The following is a 16,479-nucleotide window of genomic DNA, read 5'->3' as shown; positions in this document are numbered from 1 at the left end:
TCTGATTGTTTCAGAAGTTAACATTCATCCAGTTTTGAGTAAACTGTATTCTGGATTTTATACTGTATTTTTTAGAGTTCTGGCTTGTAACTTTTTGTAGGAGTTTCAGATTCAATAAAGGGGGTATAAACTGGTTTTTTGACGCAGTTCTGGTGAATAAATGTTGCCGCAAAAATGAATGCTGTATTTGTACGGTGTATCTAAAATACTGAGTGTTGTTAAGTTACAAGTAAAGAGTTCGAGGAAGGCAGCTGTGTAAATCGCCTGCTCCTGCAGCTCACGTACAGCACTAGAAAGAGCAGCACTTTTTTTTCTTTCCTCTATTACTTGATTGTGTTGCGCAGTCAGCTGTTTCGATGCTCTGTTTGTGATTAAGCGAAAAAGTGGCCTACAAACCTTGGAAAAGCACCCGCAGTTGATCGGTGATGCGCTATGCATGTCGCCTGCAGAAACGGAGTGCAGCTTCACCGAATAACTTCGGTTGCTTGACAGGCAAGATGGTGGACCTACGCGCAACTCTGCTACCTTTGGTAGCATATACAGTATTTAGCAAAACTCACAGTTAAGCATGCTCGTGTGACAAGGGTCTGACCTGCAACTTGTTTGCGTTTTCGGTGCTCAAAAATTTTTTGTAGAAAATTTTCCCCCACATAATGATCGCATCCCTGAGTTTGCGTCAATTTAAAAAAGTGCGATCATTGTGCGAGTAAATACGGTGCTTCTCATACTATGTGAACCTCTGTAAGCGAGTCTTGGTCTCCACCGAGTTATGCTTTAATGAGGCTTCCTGCAAGGATTGTTTTGTAGTTGCATAATGTTCAGGCTTCTTCAGCGCAGCTAGTTCTCAATTGGATTGTCAGGCCGTTGGTTGTCTAAAGAGGAGTCCTCCAGCGACAGTGTTGCCTATTTCACAGTGGCATAAATAAGGATGTGCAGCTGATTACAGTCAAGATTCAGAGCCGTGCCCAGATTTGATAAAACGCGATAGCATTAAGGCTTCTGCTGTGCAGAAATTCGGGTGTCGTCGGCGTGGATCGATAAATGGGGTGGTGTGGTAAATAGGCAGCCAGCCTCACAAAAGCAGCCTAGGTGGGCTACCTGGGTCACGTGACCTTGTGGTGTCATCACAAGCTGCCCACCGAATTGTGAGCAAACTAATTGCCCTGGCAAGTGGCAGCTAAGTTAATGGTTAATTGTGAAAGATTGCACAGGAAGAGCAACTTGGCTCGCAAAAGATTCACCGATGGCAGCACCTGCCATTGCAGGGCAGTGGTGCATCCATTAACCACTGCATCATGGCACAAGGAGTGGTGTGAGGACTCCCAGAGACCTATGAATGTAAAGTTGAGAATGACCAATTCCTTATATATGGTCATTAACTCATTAGCTCTATCGTGTTGTATGCTTAGAGCAAAGCTTAAGTGTTTTCTCCAATTTTTTTTTTGATGTTCATTCAACCGATGATGGGGACGATAACTCTTCTACAGTGAGTTGTTTCTACTTCCGTTTGTGAAAATTTTTGAAAAGTTGTGGAGCTATCATTTGGCGATGAAAATGTATTAGAAGTTAGGCTGGGCTTGTTGATATTTAAGGTTGCTCCGTGCAATTTGCATGCTCAAAATCACTAAATTAAATCTATTCCAGTGTGCATCCAAATTTTAGCAATAATATTATTTTGAATAAATGTCTTATACCCGTGCCACACGCGCACAAGAAATGGCAGTAAATGCTTACGGCCTTAGATTGTTAATGCCATTATTTCCGGAGTTGGTGCTACACGTCCACATTTAATGCCATTATCGGAAGTGACGATGGCGATAACACTTGCAAAGTAATTAAAGTTTCATCTGAATATAAACATTCTTAGTGAGCACAATATATCGGGAATGTTGTTCAAATGTGATGTAAAAACGATTTTCCAGAAAATATGGCTGTTCCTGCTTTACAAGTCGAAAAAGTAGGCATAAATTCGCATGTCAGCACATAAGTCGAGAGTACCTGTCAATAAGGCTGGTTAAAATGGCGCTCTTCGCATCGAAAATGCGGTATAGATGCCTCATCTGACTGAAAGTTAAGAATTAACCATTTCTTACTGGTTAGGAAGTTGTTACTAACAAAGCTGCATGCTTTTCTGCGTGTGGAATGGGAACGAGAGTACACGTTGCACGGGCGAATGAGTTGTGGCGAACTCAGTAGGTCGCAAATGGCAGTAAGGCTAATGCCATTAAATTTATGCGTGTGGCATCGCATGAATGCCATTAAAACTTAAGGCAGTAAGCACTTAATGGCATTAAGTCTGTCCGTGTGGCACGGGTATTATTACGTGTATACGTCGATCAGTGCAGCTCTCCTGCGTTTACACAGGTTACGTTATTCTCTAGGATGTGAATTTCATTCTCAAGTCGGTGTAAGATGATTTTGAAATCTAAATTTATTATGGTGCATGGTCTTCACACAAAATCCTTTGCATGCCTTCATTTACATTGGTTTCTTCTTGCTGCAGGATGGCCTCCGACATCGAAGTTGATGGGAAACAATATGCAAAGCCAGCGTGGATTGCGGCAGTCTCCAACCTATTCCACTAGAGGCATGCTGTGCTTCAAGGGCAATGAAGCTACTCATCGGAATGTAGGGTTCGCTTGAGCCATCGCATGGTATGTCCCAGCTGCAGTCCAGCTTTCTCTTGGATTCGGAATTGAGTAACTTTGGAGCTTTTACTGCTGCTGCATGCCTCCCTAACGTTTACTAAGCAATAAGTGTCGAAGAAGGTGCAGGTCAAGAGATATATTTATTTTTTTTTCTATTTGGTACCAGCAAGGAGGAACTCCAACCGAAGCCGGAACTGAACTGAAAACCAGAAGCAAAGCCGTATCTCAACCGGAACGGAAATGAAGATAATTTTTTTCTGCTAACTTGTAACTGAACTAGAACTGGAACCAGATGCAGTCCTTGTCTGATACCGCAAGCTCCATTGTTTGTCCTTGCAAAGGCAGAAATCCTGTTAGTCGAGCCGCATGCATGGTCAGTTAGGGAAAGGACGCAACATGCACGCAGCTTTGTGTATAGACCAGATTTTTGAGCCTCTCCTAGGCGCGGCCATTTTGCACCGACTGGCGCGCCGCGGTGCGGGCGTTTCTTTGGGGACTGCGGGGCTGCGGCAGTTCCGCGGCCGCGCCTGCATATAGCCGCGCTTCGGGCGCTAAAGAAACATTGTCGAGCATACTTCCGCTGCGTGGCTGTGTTGCAGGAAGTATTTACGTTATCAAAGCGATAACATTGACGCGTTTTAATGACATTTAGTTTGACATTCAGGTTAATTGTGCCGGCGCTTAGAACGCGCTCGTGCTTATATCGAATTGTCTTGGTGCTCCACCGCAAAAAAACTTTTTATTCAATATCAAGAATTAGGTGTGCGGCTAGTATGCAGTTCCAATTCCCATGCACTCTTATTCCTTCCTGCCGGCCATAAAGCCCCCCCCACTTCCACAAACGGCTTTCTTGTCGCCGCGCCAGTTTATCAACAAATTACCGCTGTGAGCTCAACTGAGTCGCAGCGCCAACAGAAAACAAATTTTGTCATGGTTTATGCAACCTTGTGCATAAAAACGTACTTTCGCTTAATTTATAAAAGCTTGAATAGATATGAGCAGCTAATCCAGCTTTCACTAATTCTGAGGTCCGAAGTCGCGTTATGTTATTCAGGAGCTCTCGCCGCGTGTGAGAGCGTTGCGTAGGCGTTTGGCTAAGTGTGGAAAATGTAATGAAATCGCGCATATTTTCCTATGAATAATGTAGATACCGCACCGCTGCGGTGGCTCAGTGGTTATGGCTCTCTGCTCTGGCCCAAAAGACGTGGGTTCGATCCCGGCCGCGGCGGCCGAATTTCGAAGGAGGCGAAATTCTAGAGGCCCGTGTACTGTGTGATGTCAGTGCACGTTAAAGAACCCCAGGTGGTCGAAATTTCCGGAGCCCTTCACTACGGCGTCCCTCATAGCCTGAGTCGCTTTGGGACGTAAAACCTTAATAAACCAAACCAAACTAAGGTAGATACCAACAGCAGAAAGATACTATAGATAAACCTTTACCCCCCAGATGGCCTCTGACATGCGTGCGGAAAAAGCAGCTGAAATCGGTAGCGCTTGTACTTACAATCCTGTGCATGAAATGTGTTTAATGGGAACAAGAGCAAGCTCAGCGCAAGGATGGCGAACACATACTGGTGATCGAAAACACGCACTCCGTCGGGACAACCTTCAGTCTGCAGCTTGCCTGTCCAGTTACTACTTCACTGAGTCAAATCAATAGATCTATATTCTGATGCATAATATTATCATAGATGATATCGCACATAAAAGGCGACAACAAACGACACGACAGCGCAGAAATCTGCTTAGAAGTGCCGGTTTCCAGTCCGCACACTACCTGGTCGACTACCCTCGGATGTCAAGTTAACGAGTAACTGCGCACAAGATAACCGCAGTCCTGTCTGGAAGAGGGAAAATGTGAGTAGTGACGCACAGCACACACCCTCATACGTTAGCTGATGGAGCACAACGGCTGAAGCGAACACGTAAACATATGCGTTCTACGCGCGGCGCCGGCGCGACCCGCAGTCCCTCGGGCCGCGCGCGCCGACAGATGGCGACTGGTGTCGAGAGTAGGAGCGCGCCCGCAGCCTGCGTGCGAGGGTAAAAAAACCTGGTCTATACAGTGCTTCTTTGGTGTTGTAGATATGTGCAGTAGTCGTTTGTGTGCGGTTGTCATTAGGAGAGTGCCTAGACATGCGCGTGTGTTCAGTGAAAAGATGTTCACCTTTATTTTTTTCTAAATATCAAACAGTCCTCAGAGCTCTCTCATGTGCTTTCTCACTATCTCTCTAATTGTCCTTGCATCCTTATTCATGTCCATTGGTTCCTGTCTGCCGCAGCTCGGTTGCTCATGTTAGGTAGCAATCGCCACTGCTCGCAATGCCTTTTGCATCAATTTTGTATTTTATAGTGAACTAACAGTAGTCAAATCTGGATATATTGAACCTCAGGGCAATTGTGTATTAGTTCGGTACACTGATGGTTCATAATATAAAAATGGCAGTAGATATCTTAGCTGCAACCTAGAAGTAAAAATACATAGCACCCACACTTGTTCGCTTGTATGGCGTTGCGATTATCTGCACACAGTGAAAGCACTGAAGGAAACAAGCAAAGGCAGTGGCCAGCTTAATTTTGTCTTCACTCAACATGCCTTAACACTCCCCTGGAATTCCTTGATATCCAGTTGTTAAAGCTGGTATAAAATAATCACCAGCTAAACGTGAAACTCTTCTTGCTTGTAGCCTTTCCCACCTTGGTTTTGCTGGTATTTCTAGCCACCGTTTTACCGTTTCGTGTTGGGGAAGGTACGTAATGGGTCAGTTTATAGATTACCTCTGCCGTGGCCACTGCTATGTGCATTCTCCATGCCTTTTATTACCAGCTCAATGTTTTCGCCCTCTACAATATTGAAGTTAGTGTCTATTAAAATGGGGAAACGTACATGTGGGTAAGAGTGGGGTTTCCGAATGAAGCAGGACCAAGCTTTCATAGCATTGCTGGCACAATGGAAGTCCATGGCTTGCTCGAGCAGGAACAATTTAATGGGAGATAACCCTCCTTTGTCTTGCTTTCAGTAAGGAGGCGAGAACTTAACAACGGCAGCAGGCACCACTCCCCTCCCCTCCCAGAAAAAGAAAATAAACTGAGGAGCTCTTCTATTCTACCTGCATAAGGATGGTTTGTGCATTGGGGAAGGTAGGTAATGGGTCAGCTTATAGATTACCTGTGCCATGGCCACTGCGATGTGCATTCTCCATGCCTTTTATTACCACCTCAATGCTTTCGCCCTTTGCAATATTGAAGTAAGTGCCTGATGGTATGGAATAAATAGAAAAGTAGGAAGTTACTGCACTTGAGTAGATCTGCAGCGAAGGCTACACAGGAACGGAAAGGAGGTGGGCTTTTCTCCCTCTGTTCCCATGTCTTGGTGGGTTGATTCATTCGCCAGTTTAGGAGGGTCAAGGGGATATTAAGGGACCCTCACATATTTCTGTCAACAAAGGATCAGTATTGTCTATGGACGTAGCTGATTGGCCGATTTTAGTTGGAAAAGAAGTGTGATGGTGAACGAGCTTTGTGAATAAAAGTGAAACTTGGAGGGCTGGCTGAAGCAGGCCACAGCTCTGCGGCCTACTTGTAGCCAGCTGCTCATGTGTTTGAGCTAGGCCGCTGGTCTGGAGGTTGGCAGTTAGTGCTTGTATGAAAAACCCAAATCGAAGAAAATGATATGAATTCGCTTATGTTGTTTGGGAACGACGTGTATTTGGCGTATATTTTTTAGAGCGTAATAGCAACCATTCTGATCTCCCAGGGCGCCTCCATTGATTTTACCTGCAGAAAAAGTGACGTGCGACAACTGGGCACATTTTCTGGTTATACCCCACTTTGTTCAGTGAAGCTGTCACACGGTTATTACTGCCATCTGGACAAGAAATCCCCGTAGCGTGGTAGCAGTAACCTTCTTAGGCTGCTTCAGCTGCTTCTGCTGTCAGGTTTTTGTCTCATGCCTGGGGGCTCTAAGAGGCGCTTGAAATAACTTCTTCCAAAAGTGCTGTCTTTCACGTACTTGAAATCCAGCTGCGGAGTATGTGGTCCGAAGGAATACATTTTCTGCAGTGTATGTGTGCCTTGGTGTGTATGCTGCAGCTGAGATCTGGATGCGACTCGTGGTGCAGGAAGGACACGTGGTGGCGGCCAGTACAGAGGGCGGCTTGATGGTCATCTCACGTTTTCTAATCTGAAGAGTTGTCGCCACGTCCCGAAAATGGAGCATTTTGTCTGGCATGCTGTCGTCACGTAGAGGCAGCTCGTCTTTCTGCCGAGCGTGCTGGAAGGCCTTCCAGGTGAGATCACGTGTTTATCCCCACCTCAGCAGCAAGGCAAAGCAGCAGCATTCCGATGTGCATGGTGTCCACTCCTTCTCTGTTTACACGTTTTTCTCACTGGAAACAAAATGCATGTTCTCCGGTCCGTTTCTTGGGTTTCTGAGAATTGAAATATGACGAGCAAGCTGAAGGGCTCTGTTAGGGGCACGTGGTGTGGACGTTGATGCAGTGGCTTCTCAAACTAAATCTGAACGCATACGTTTCTGCGGAAAGATGCACTTCAGGATCTATTTCCTTCGCGTTTCCTTCATAGCCAAAGAATGCGCGACACAAGTCAAACCGTGATTGGCATGAATGCTTAATGTTTCACCTGAAGAAACTCAATTGCCATAGCATGATGGACAGTGTGATTGGGCAAGACTGTGCGCTTGCGTCCTAAAGCGTTAGGGGTTATGTACACCGAGTGGTGGTTAGGAGAGTTAGGATGAAGGCACTACGCTTCACCTGCCATCCACAGCAGAGCAACCTTCTTTGGCAGAACTCCATGCTGGCTACTTTAAAGGTTCTTCTAATTAATGTTGAACCTTATCAATCTTAGGAGTGCATTACTTCGTTGTTAGCACTTCAGATGCACATTGTGCGTACCATTGTAAAGAAAATTGCCCTGTGTAATGCGACAGGCTTTGGAATAGTCTGGTCATTCCATATGCACGATGACCTTTTGTTTCGATGACATTTCACAGTGCCTCATAAACGACGGCAGTACACGGGTGTGAGGTGCAGTAACGAAAGAATGGAACTTGTAGTGCGCAAACTTCCACAGGATACAGTGCTTGCAGCAGACGTTTTTGTCACGAGGGACTGCAGGCCAGTATACCCATAGGCTTTTTAATTATAGTTTTTTTCTTTTAGGGGGTATTAGTATCTGCCAAAGCTGACGCCCTGCATTTGTTGTTTTGCAGCACACGAAAACTTCACTGCCTTTGTTTTTTCCTGCAAGATCGCCCTTTTGCAGTTGCGCCCATCTGTTTGATGCTTTATAGCCGCAAGTGGAAAAGGAAAAGAATCGCAGTTGAACTCTTCATTTTCTATTCCGCAAGGGAACTATGATATTTTAGCAAAATTCCAAAAATGTTCTTGGATTAACGGCCTTGTTTATCACATCAATTCTTCTGGATTCGTGCTAGGCCACATGTATCTCGTAGGATTAAACATGATCTGTTACCATGCCAGGATCTCAGCAACACCTTAGTTTCAGTAATTTGTCCTGGAGCAATCAGTTTAAAGCTTGCAGCATTGGCTTCTTCAGTGGAGCCAGCAATCTGCATGATGCCACTCATTGACACTCCATTTTCCAACCGGTGGTGGATTGTTTGAAATTGCTGAAATGCGTGGGAGATATCTTTCATAGCATGTTCAGGGAAGAGAGCAATGGCAATCGTGGAATAAAAATTTTGTATTTTTCCTTTCTGGAAATTTAGTGGGTGAACATGTAGCTGAAAACGTGCTTTATAACCAGCCGTTCGTTAAGCAAGATGTAAGATTGGGACCCTTAAAGAGGTGTACCCCTGATGGTGGTATAGATTAAATGTGTGTTGAATGTGCCCTTTCTGATTTTCTGCCGATGATGGAGAAGAAATCACTCTTCTCTGCTGCATTGTTTGCTGGTGCTTTCTGATTTTTAAATGCAGCTATAGTACGGGTAGTGTCCATGGTTGATTGCCACCTTGAACAGTTTATCAAGAACGCCATTGGTCGTAAAATTTCATTGGTCTTTATGAAGTAAAAATTACTTGAGATTTAGTGTCGCAGTGTTTAATTTGCTTATGCGTAGTCATGCATACTATGTTTATTCTAGGCTGTGTGCAAAGGCGGCATTCAAGCTACGTTCTTGCAGTAGTACTACATTCTTAAACATTTTTCCTTCGAGAATGCAGTGCTCAGTACATTCGTTGCCTTAGGTACGGCCGCCACATTTGTCACTGGATAGGGCGCTTGGGTGTTGACCCAAATGACGGGGGTTCAATCCTGGCCACAACAGTCGAATTTCAATGAAGGCGAAATTCTAGAGGCATGTGTACTATGCAATGTCAGTGCATGTTAAAGAACCCCAGGTAGTCAAAATTTCCTGCGCCCTTCACTATGGTGTCCTTCATAGCCCGCTTTGCTTTGGCACTCTAAACTGCCACAAACAAAAACCATGGTGGCTATGGTTGTGGTGCTGTGCTTCTGAGTGCATGGAGGTGGCAGGCAATCAAGGCCGCAGTGGCTACATTTCCATAGAGGTGAAACCCAAAGAGGGCCTGCGGTGTGAAATGTCATTGCACGGTAAAGATTCCGAGGTGGTCTAAATTAATCCGGAGCCTTCCGCTAAAACCTTTTTCATTGCCCATGTTAAAACCTATATAATAATAGTGATAGTATTTTTTAAAATATGTACCCCTGTAAGTGGCAGGTGGCAATGACAACGCAACTAATTCAACCAGGTTTTCGAACTAAGGAGGTTGATGAAATGTTCTTTCATGCAAGCTTATTTAGGAACAGTGTTTGCTTTTTCTGCATTCGCTATTTGGAGGACTCCTTCAATTACTCATCACTGCAGCTGTGCCTCCTGGCTGAGGAAGACTGCGGCCAAAAATGGAGTTCATAATGCAGTGACATCGGGCCCAACGTGATGCCTTTGCATTCTTCTGCAAGCGCTCTTTAATGTTTCCAGAATAATATATTAAAATCTTTCACCTTTCATAATTGTTTCCCAAGACTGTTGGACATGGGTACTGAGATGTTTTCAGTATTACAACAGAATGAAGTCGACCAACAGTTCTATTTTGTCTACCCTTTTTAATGTCATTTAGGCCTGGCTCAGACAACTACCAATCGCGCTTAGAAATTTCGACATTGCCTGCTGTATGTTGCCTTCAGCATTTGACTGTAGTGGTACAGTCATAATCATATACTTGTTTGAAGTGCATTGCACTGTTATGCTGAGATTTGTGCGGGCCACTTAGTGTTAATCTCATAATGATTGCAATCGTGTAATGATCACACCTCTGAATTTTGCCAATTTATTCCCCGCATAATGATGCACTTTGAACTTGCCGCTGCATTTTATGTGCCAAGTCTAGCCAACGATCGTACTTCACAGATGGCACATGCAGATGACCATCTTGCTCTGTTAGCCACCATTTTTTTTTATGTTTGTTGAAATTTTGCTGATGCTGAAACGTTGGTGTTGGTTGACCTACAGTCACTCAGGGAGTCTAAACACAGATACCAAACTTGACTGCGGTTATCTCGAATCATGATTCGTTGTCGTCACAAGGCTCGCCACCGTTCTGAGTTGCGCTGCAACGAACACAGTGATAAGCTCTGGGTTACGGGAATGCCAAAAATGAAGCAGTCCTCCTTGAGGACTGCTGACCTGTACTGAGTTGCTGGTAGGAGTAATAATTGCAATACAAGGTAGTTTTATGCTCCCAGCCCCATAGCAGCTGCCGCCATTTCAGTGCAACTGGCCCAATCTGCTTGCACGCCAGTGCCACTGCTAAGGTGTCGCTTAAATCAATCATATATCTTTCATTTAATATGAAACCATGAGGTTGTCAGTGAGGCAGTGCCATAAGTAGACAATGTAGCATAGTTTTGGTCAATTCAAAGGCGCCGTCCTCTGTGGCTTCGATACGAAACAAGTTAGGCCTAGCGATGACTTTGGAGTAGCACGCCAGAGCGCCATTGACGGTGGCGCTTGCAGCGAGCGTTGCGAACGTGTCACCTACTTAAACGCCGCAGCAGGGACCGCAGATTTTTCAGTTTAAATGTGGTAAAATGATTAGCTTGAGTGCCGTGGGACGTTGCTGCAATGCACTGTTACTGCACCTTCGGACGATATCGAACTCTGCATAAAAGTGTCATCACACGATACTATACACACTGCCTATTTTGATTTGTTGCTCTTGAAACATGATTTTGTTCAAAGGAAAGTATGTTCTTGAAGCGGGCCACCTCGTCCACTTCTCGCTCTGACACCTACGGGCAGTTTCTGTCTATAGATGCCGCCACCTTCTCCGTTAGTGACCTAAACCGAGGTTGCCAAGCACAGTTCGCGATAACCGCAGTTTGATTGCTGTGTGGATAGTAGTAACCACAGCTAGTGGAAACTGGTTAAGTGCACCCGTGTGACAAGGGTCTGACTTGCAACTTGTTGGCATTTTCGGTGCTCAAAAATTTTTGGACAAAATTTACCACATACAATGATCGCACCTCTGCGAAAGGCACTGCTTTCGTTGAAAATTATACTTTCAGAAGAGCCTACCACGTATCAGTGTAGCCTGACTTAGCATTTCTTTCGGCGTCTCTTTAAAGGTGCGCTGCGATGCTTTCCTGAGTACCGATTAATATCATTAGATATCATCACGCGTTCCAGAGACAAGTTCAAAAAGAATTATTGAGATCTGGGCTTGCAAGCGAAGGTTTTTCCAGTTTGAAAATTTAAAATAAGATGAGTCGAAAGCGCGTTTCACTTACCCAGTGCCAGAAATTTTAGGGTCTTGTGTTCTAAATTTTTTGCAGATGTCGTCTGAAACGCTTCCGTCGCGTACAGGGGAGGCCCGAAGAGGCACAACGCCCACTGCTGTGAGTGTCTACGAGTGATCTTAGATGTCAAGAGGAAGACATGGGAAGTTGGGCTGCAATTATTTAAGGTCACTGCCAGTTCTAACGATGAAAACAGCCAAAAATGTCAAGGAAAGGCTATGCCCTTCATTTGTTAAAACTTTGGTAGGATATCTGTGCCTGACTTGTTTAGCAATGTCTTTTTAACTCTCCAGTCTCAAAGAAATTGCTTTTTTCAGCTTGAGTACGCATAGAAGTTATTTTCAGCTGGCCTCTCAGTGTAGCGTTGAATTTGCTACTTCACAATTTCAAATGTGGCCCTTTTCAAGGACGTAATGGCTCTTTACAGTTTCACTCTTGATGAAGTCAGTAGCCGAGTAGACTTACTTGAGTTGATTGTGGGGTAGATTCTTTTTCTAGATTTCTTGTATTCTAAACACTTTTAAGCCTTTTCTGCAAATCCTCAGATGGCGAGATACATTGAAAGCTGTGTATAAACGTGCACTTCTGGGTTTATTTCTTTTCAGTTCCCCTGAAATTGAAAATTTGACAGTATGCTTTGACAGTATGCTTTCTGATGTATAAAGACAACTTCTGTGGTATAGTGATAGCAGTTTGGGGTACTTCAGAAGAGAGAGAACTAGTTATTTGTAGCTGGTGTGTCGTAACATCAATATTATAGTATCTAAATTTTTGATGACACAATTTCTATCTGCATTGTGGCTCAGCAGATTTTCGAGAATTTCACATATTCAAAAATCACGTGCTCATAGGCCCCGCAGGCATGCCCTCTACTGAACTGAAGTCGCAGGTCTGAGACCCTTGAGCAGGAAGCTCATCCATCAGAAATGATATCGTTAACAATATAGTTGTGACCCATGTGTTTTCAGGGTGTAAAGAAGTTAAAAGAAGCCCTGTTTCTTCGAAATTAAAATGAGTTGTAAGTCAGCACATGTCTGTTGCCCCCGGTGTTTTTTGCTGTTCCATCACAAATGAGTAACCAACATGCCCACGCTGCTGTCCTGACAAAAGAGAGGACGGTACAAGCGCTTGGTGTCGTAATGGTTCAAACCTGCCAAGCGCTTGTACTGTGGCAGGTTTGAACCATTACGAGACCAAGCGCTTGTACTGCTTGGTGTCGTAATGGTTCAAACCTGGCCGTCGCAGTGGCTCAGTGGTTATGGTCTTGCCCCCTTGGAGTGATGTACAAAAGCAGATGTCGCTATGTGTGCTTTGCCAGAAGGCAATTTTCGAATCTCGCGTGAAGTTTTTGAAATTTTTTGAATCACAGTGCCCACAGTGATCGCGCTTTCGAAATTCTAAAAACTGATTTGCCTATTGCTGATGGCCAGCTACAAAATCTCCATTTGCAATCAAGTGCCTTTCTCTAATCGTTAAAAAATTAACTATTCAAATTAAGTTGACCAGCTTACTAGTTACCAGCATCCATCTGTTTTCTGGCATCCACCAAAATTGTTAGTACTATATTGCAGAAGCCATTTTACTACCTCAAAGAGGTATTTTTTAGTTATAAGTGGCATGCTTCTCTGAAAAAGTAAGTTCTCACAGGGTGTGGAGCTACACTCTTGGCGACGAACACAGTATTTTGGCTACAGAGTATATCCACGATTCTGGCAGTAGTCCTATGCTTAAGCCGTGAACCACACTTTGGAAAGGCTCGGAATGCCACTGGCACAATCTGGAAGGCTTCCTTTTTATCAGATCCGAATTAGTATGTTGCCATCTACATTGCCTGGGCGAATGGTCTTCACAGAAAGGACCGAGGGTATCTGCTAATCAAGTGTCACATATTCGTTACATTTCGTGTACAGCTGACCATTAAGATGGTGATTACACGTCCGACATACGCACAATATCTTCGCATATAAGTTTGTCGAGGGGTTCGGTGGCTGGCTTTTTGCCCTGAGATGAAATATATAGTGACGGGCTTACCTCGCTGAAATATAATAGCTGGGCAAACTGGCGTTTTCACGTATAGTCACAGTCGTGCAGTAGTAGTGTCGCCTCACGCTTCCGGCTAATATCGCAGAGTATGCACCCGCTCTTTTGATTACCTGCGCAATTGTACACAGCCCGCAAAGTGCTGCGGTACAAAGCGTCCGCCCACGAGAAACTAAGCCTGAAAGCCGTTCATACCGCACGACGTTCATTCACTGGCTGCCACCTTGGTGGCAATGACTGCTGATGTCAGTGGTGCGCGGCAGTCACGTACCGTTCTTGACATCAGAAACCGGACACCTTAGTGGGAGTAGTAACTTTGGTATGAACAGATTGTGAGGGAGAGGCCAGAAGGCTCGGGAGGCTGTTTGTGCAATCTATCTGCATAAGCTGTGTTGTTTGCAGAAAAGCTAGACTTAAAAATGTCTCGATCAAGTGGGCTCTGTTACGGCTATAAAAGACTTCTTAAAGGGGATCTAATAAAGTTGCGGTATGCCTCAGATGTTAAATCACACCGCTCCACAAATATTGTCCAGCAAGAACTTTATAATGCGCTACATAGAAGTTGAGTTATCTTTAGTGAAATTGTTATTTTCAGTGTCTTCACGCTTTTCCCTCTCCTCTTGTCACTTTTTGCACGCTGGAAGGTTGCCGCTCTTCTGCCGGCTCGCCAACTTTCGAGCCCAACGAAGGGCCAATCACCGTCTTCATCGAAAAGCTGGGGAAAATGTGAGTCTGCGAGCACTTAGGTAGTCCAGAAATTGCATGGTGTTGCATACTGTGAAGTGTAGAAATGGAGACCTGTGATCTATAAATTACTGATGCCTATCTGTAGGCTCTCCTAGTAGCCTGCAAAGATGTGGCTCTTTTAACTTTTCCAGGTTTGTGAGAGGCCTGGCTCTGGCCTGACCGTGCCAGGCGATGTGTAAAGTTGCGTGTTTAGTTTTGAGCTTGAAATGTGTTAAGTTGTGGTTCCTAGCTTTTAAGCAGAGCGTTTGGCAGAAGCAAAGTAGGCCTTGTTCTGAAACTGGAAATTTTGTCATCTTGGCCTGTTTAAAGAAAGATTTATTAAAGGCTCTGGCAGTGACGCCTATTTTCTCTTTAAAGGTGCACAGTTCCACACGACAGTGTTCAAGCATTGCCCCTGCCAATGTATAAAGGTAAGGATTCTGTTGTTAGGCATTGTTTGCACTTGTGGAAAATTTGGAGCGCTAAGCATGTGAAATTTGGTTGTCGCACGTGATTGTGGGTTCTCTGCTGCATTCAGAAGTGTATTATTTGGCTCAGGTTTTTATGGCAACACACTGTAGGGATTAAGCGTGTTGTGCTCTCCCCTGAATGTGTTCTAGAACTCCTTTAAATTAGATTCACGGTGTTAATAGTATCAGATCATGCAAAAATTTTTTGTATATTTCTACGAACTTGTGTGAAATGCTTTTAGGTTGGCTTTTGGCAGTCACTTTGAAGTCATTTGCAAATACGTACCTGGATTACCTTAACTTTAAAGCTCAATGTTCAAAACACTGATTCTGCCTACTCGTATTCTTGTAACTTTTTTGCAGTTTGTTGTAATATTTTGAAAGCTGTGATTTCCAAGCTGTAGAATGTTACTGCGAGTTCAGGATGGCACTGGTCCGTTTCTCGACTATTCTCAATAACGACGCCGCTGCCATTTGCCCACCGGCTTGAGCCTGAGGCAACCGGCCTTCATTGCGATGGCTGACGCTGCGTAAAGTGTTCGTGCTTCCAATGCATCAAAGTGTCCATTGGGCCTGTGCCCAAATTGAACAAATCTAAGAAAGACAGGGGCACAGGTAGAAGACTGGACTGTGCACGGTTGCCACATGCGGAGTCTTTGTCAGCATGGAAAGCACGGCTTCTTTTTAATTAAAAGAGGCACTATTCCAGATTTTGGCGAAAGTCATTCCACTTTATTATCTGTACATAGTCTGCACAAAACACTATCACACACAGCAGCATCACTAATTCGCTTACAGGTTTCTTCTCCTTCAAGAGAATTCGTACCGGGCTCTCTATGACTTGCTTTGGCATAAAACTACTTTCAGTCAACTATTCTCTCTGCATTCTATCTTCATTGTTTCTGTGTTAATAGAGCTTTAACTCAGCACAGTGTCAGGACCAGGAAGAGTAACCTGCCGGGACGTGGTAGAGCGGAAGACGTGCTTCTTACACAGGGAGCTCCTAGCGGGGATGACGTAGACTTCGGACATCGGTCAGAGAACGAAGATCAGAAATGCTTCTTACATCATCCTGATGTATGTGTAGTGAAAGTGTCAAATGGTGGTTTTCGCGATGAGAGGGTGTAATTATATTTATAAAATTCTTACATCTATTATTCGAGAACGTGAAGCTCGTTTGAATAATAGGTCTCACATACACAGAATTACCCAGTCTGCAAGCATAAGGAATTCACAGTCCTAAATTGACACCCTACTTTGGCTTCATTATTAGATACTTTCGATGTGTGTGTGTTGCAGGGTAGATCTCCAGCCATGAGATATATGTGCTGCTTCAAGAGGATTCTTCGTTGTGTGTGCTAATTTTTGCAGAGCTCGTGTAGAATACCTGCATCGCATCCAGACGAAGGTCAGGCACGTGGGTTCACCCAGGGTGCACAAGGCCTTTCAGAGTGAGTCGACGGAAGTTGTCTTGGATGCATAGAAAGAAACAAGGGAGTTAACGCACTGGGTGTCGAGCCAGGATTTCTGAGTGTAAGGTGTGTGTTCACGCGGTGCAGTTTCAGTCCAGCTTCGGATGCAAAGCAACATTCTTTTGCAGTTCGTATGTCAAATCGGTGCAGAGATTTTAGAACCAAGCAAACAAAAACTAACTACTATAAGAATTTTTCTATATTATTACCTCAGTGCCTTTCTTTGTGCTGTTTTTTTTTGTCGCGTTGAAATGGGAAAAAATTTATATATTCTGTTCTCAATATGCTTGCTTGTCTCACTTTATTTCACAGAGCACGAGAA

At 44.4% G+C, this 16,479-nt stretch overlaps 1 protein-coding gene across 9 annotated transcripts in view; it reads left to right on the top strand.

The window, feature by feature from the left end:
* LOC149357427 (uncharacterized) overlaps positions 1-16,389 on the top strand; it is a 28,002-nt gene extending 11,613 nt beyond the window's left edge. For 2 of the 9 annotated variants that reach the window (XM_089584664.1, XM_089584660.1), the window contains 2 exons: positions 2,504-2,654; positions 2,815-5,712. In XM_089584664.1, coding sequence (XP_089440790.1) covers positions 2,504-2,585 — 82 coding nt within the window. In that variant the 3' untranslated portion in view covers positions 2,586-2,654; positions 2,815-5,712. Of the gene's footprint in view, positions 1-2,503; positions 2,655-2,814; positions 6,935-11,485; positions 12,322-14,133; positions 14,216-14,593 lie in introns of those variants that run through there. The other 7 variants (XM_089584666.1, XM_089584665.1, XM_089584667.1 and 4 more) reach the window with 7 other exon arrangements.
* The last annotated feature ends 90 nt before the right edge of the window (positions 16,390-16,479 follow it).

Source organism: Amblyomma mixtum, chromosome 3, assembly GCF_055824585.1.
Source record: "Amblyomma mixtum isolate Tamu chromosome 3, ASM5582458v1, whole genome shotgun sequence".
Lineage (NCBI taxonomy): Eukaryota > Metazoa > Arthropoda > Arachnida > Ixodida > Ixodidae > Amblyomma > Amblyomma mixtum.
This window is presented reverse-complemented; position numbering and strand designations above follow the sequence as displayed.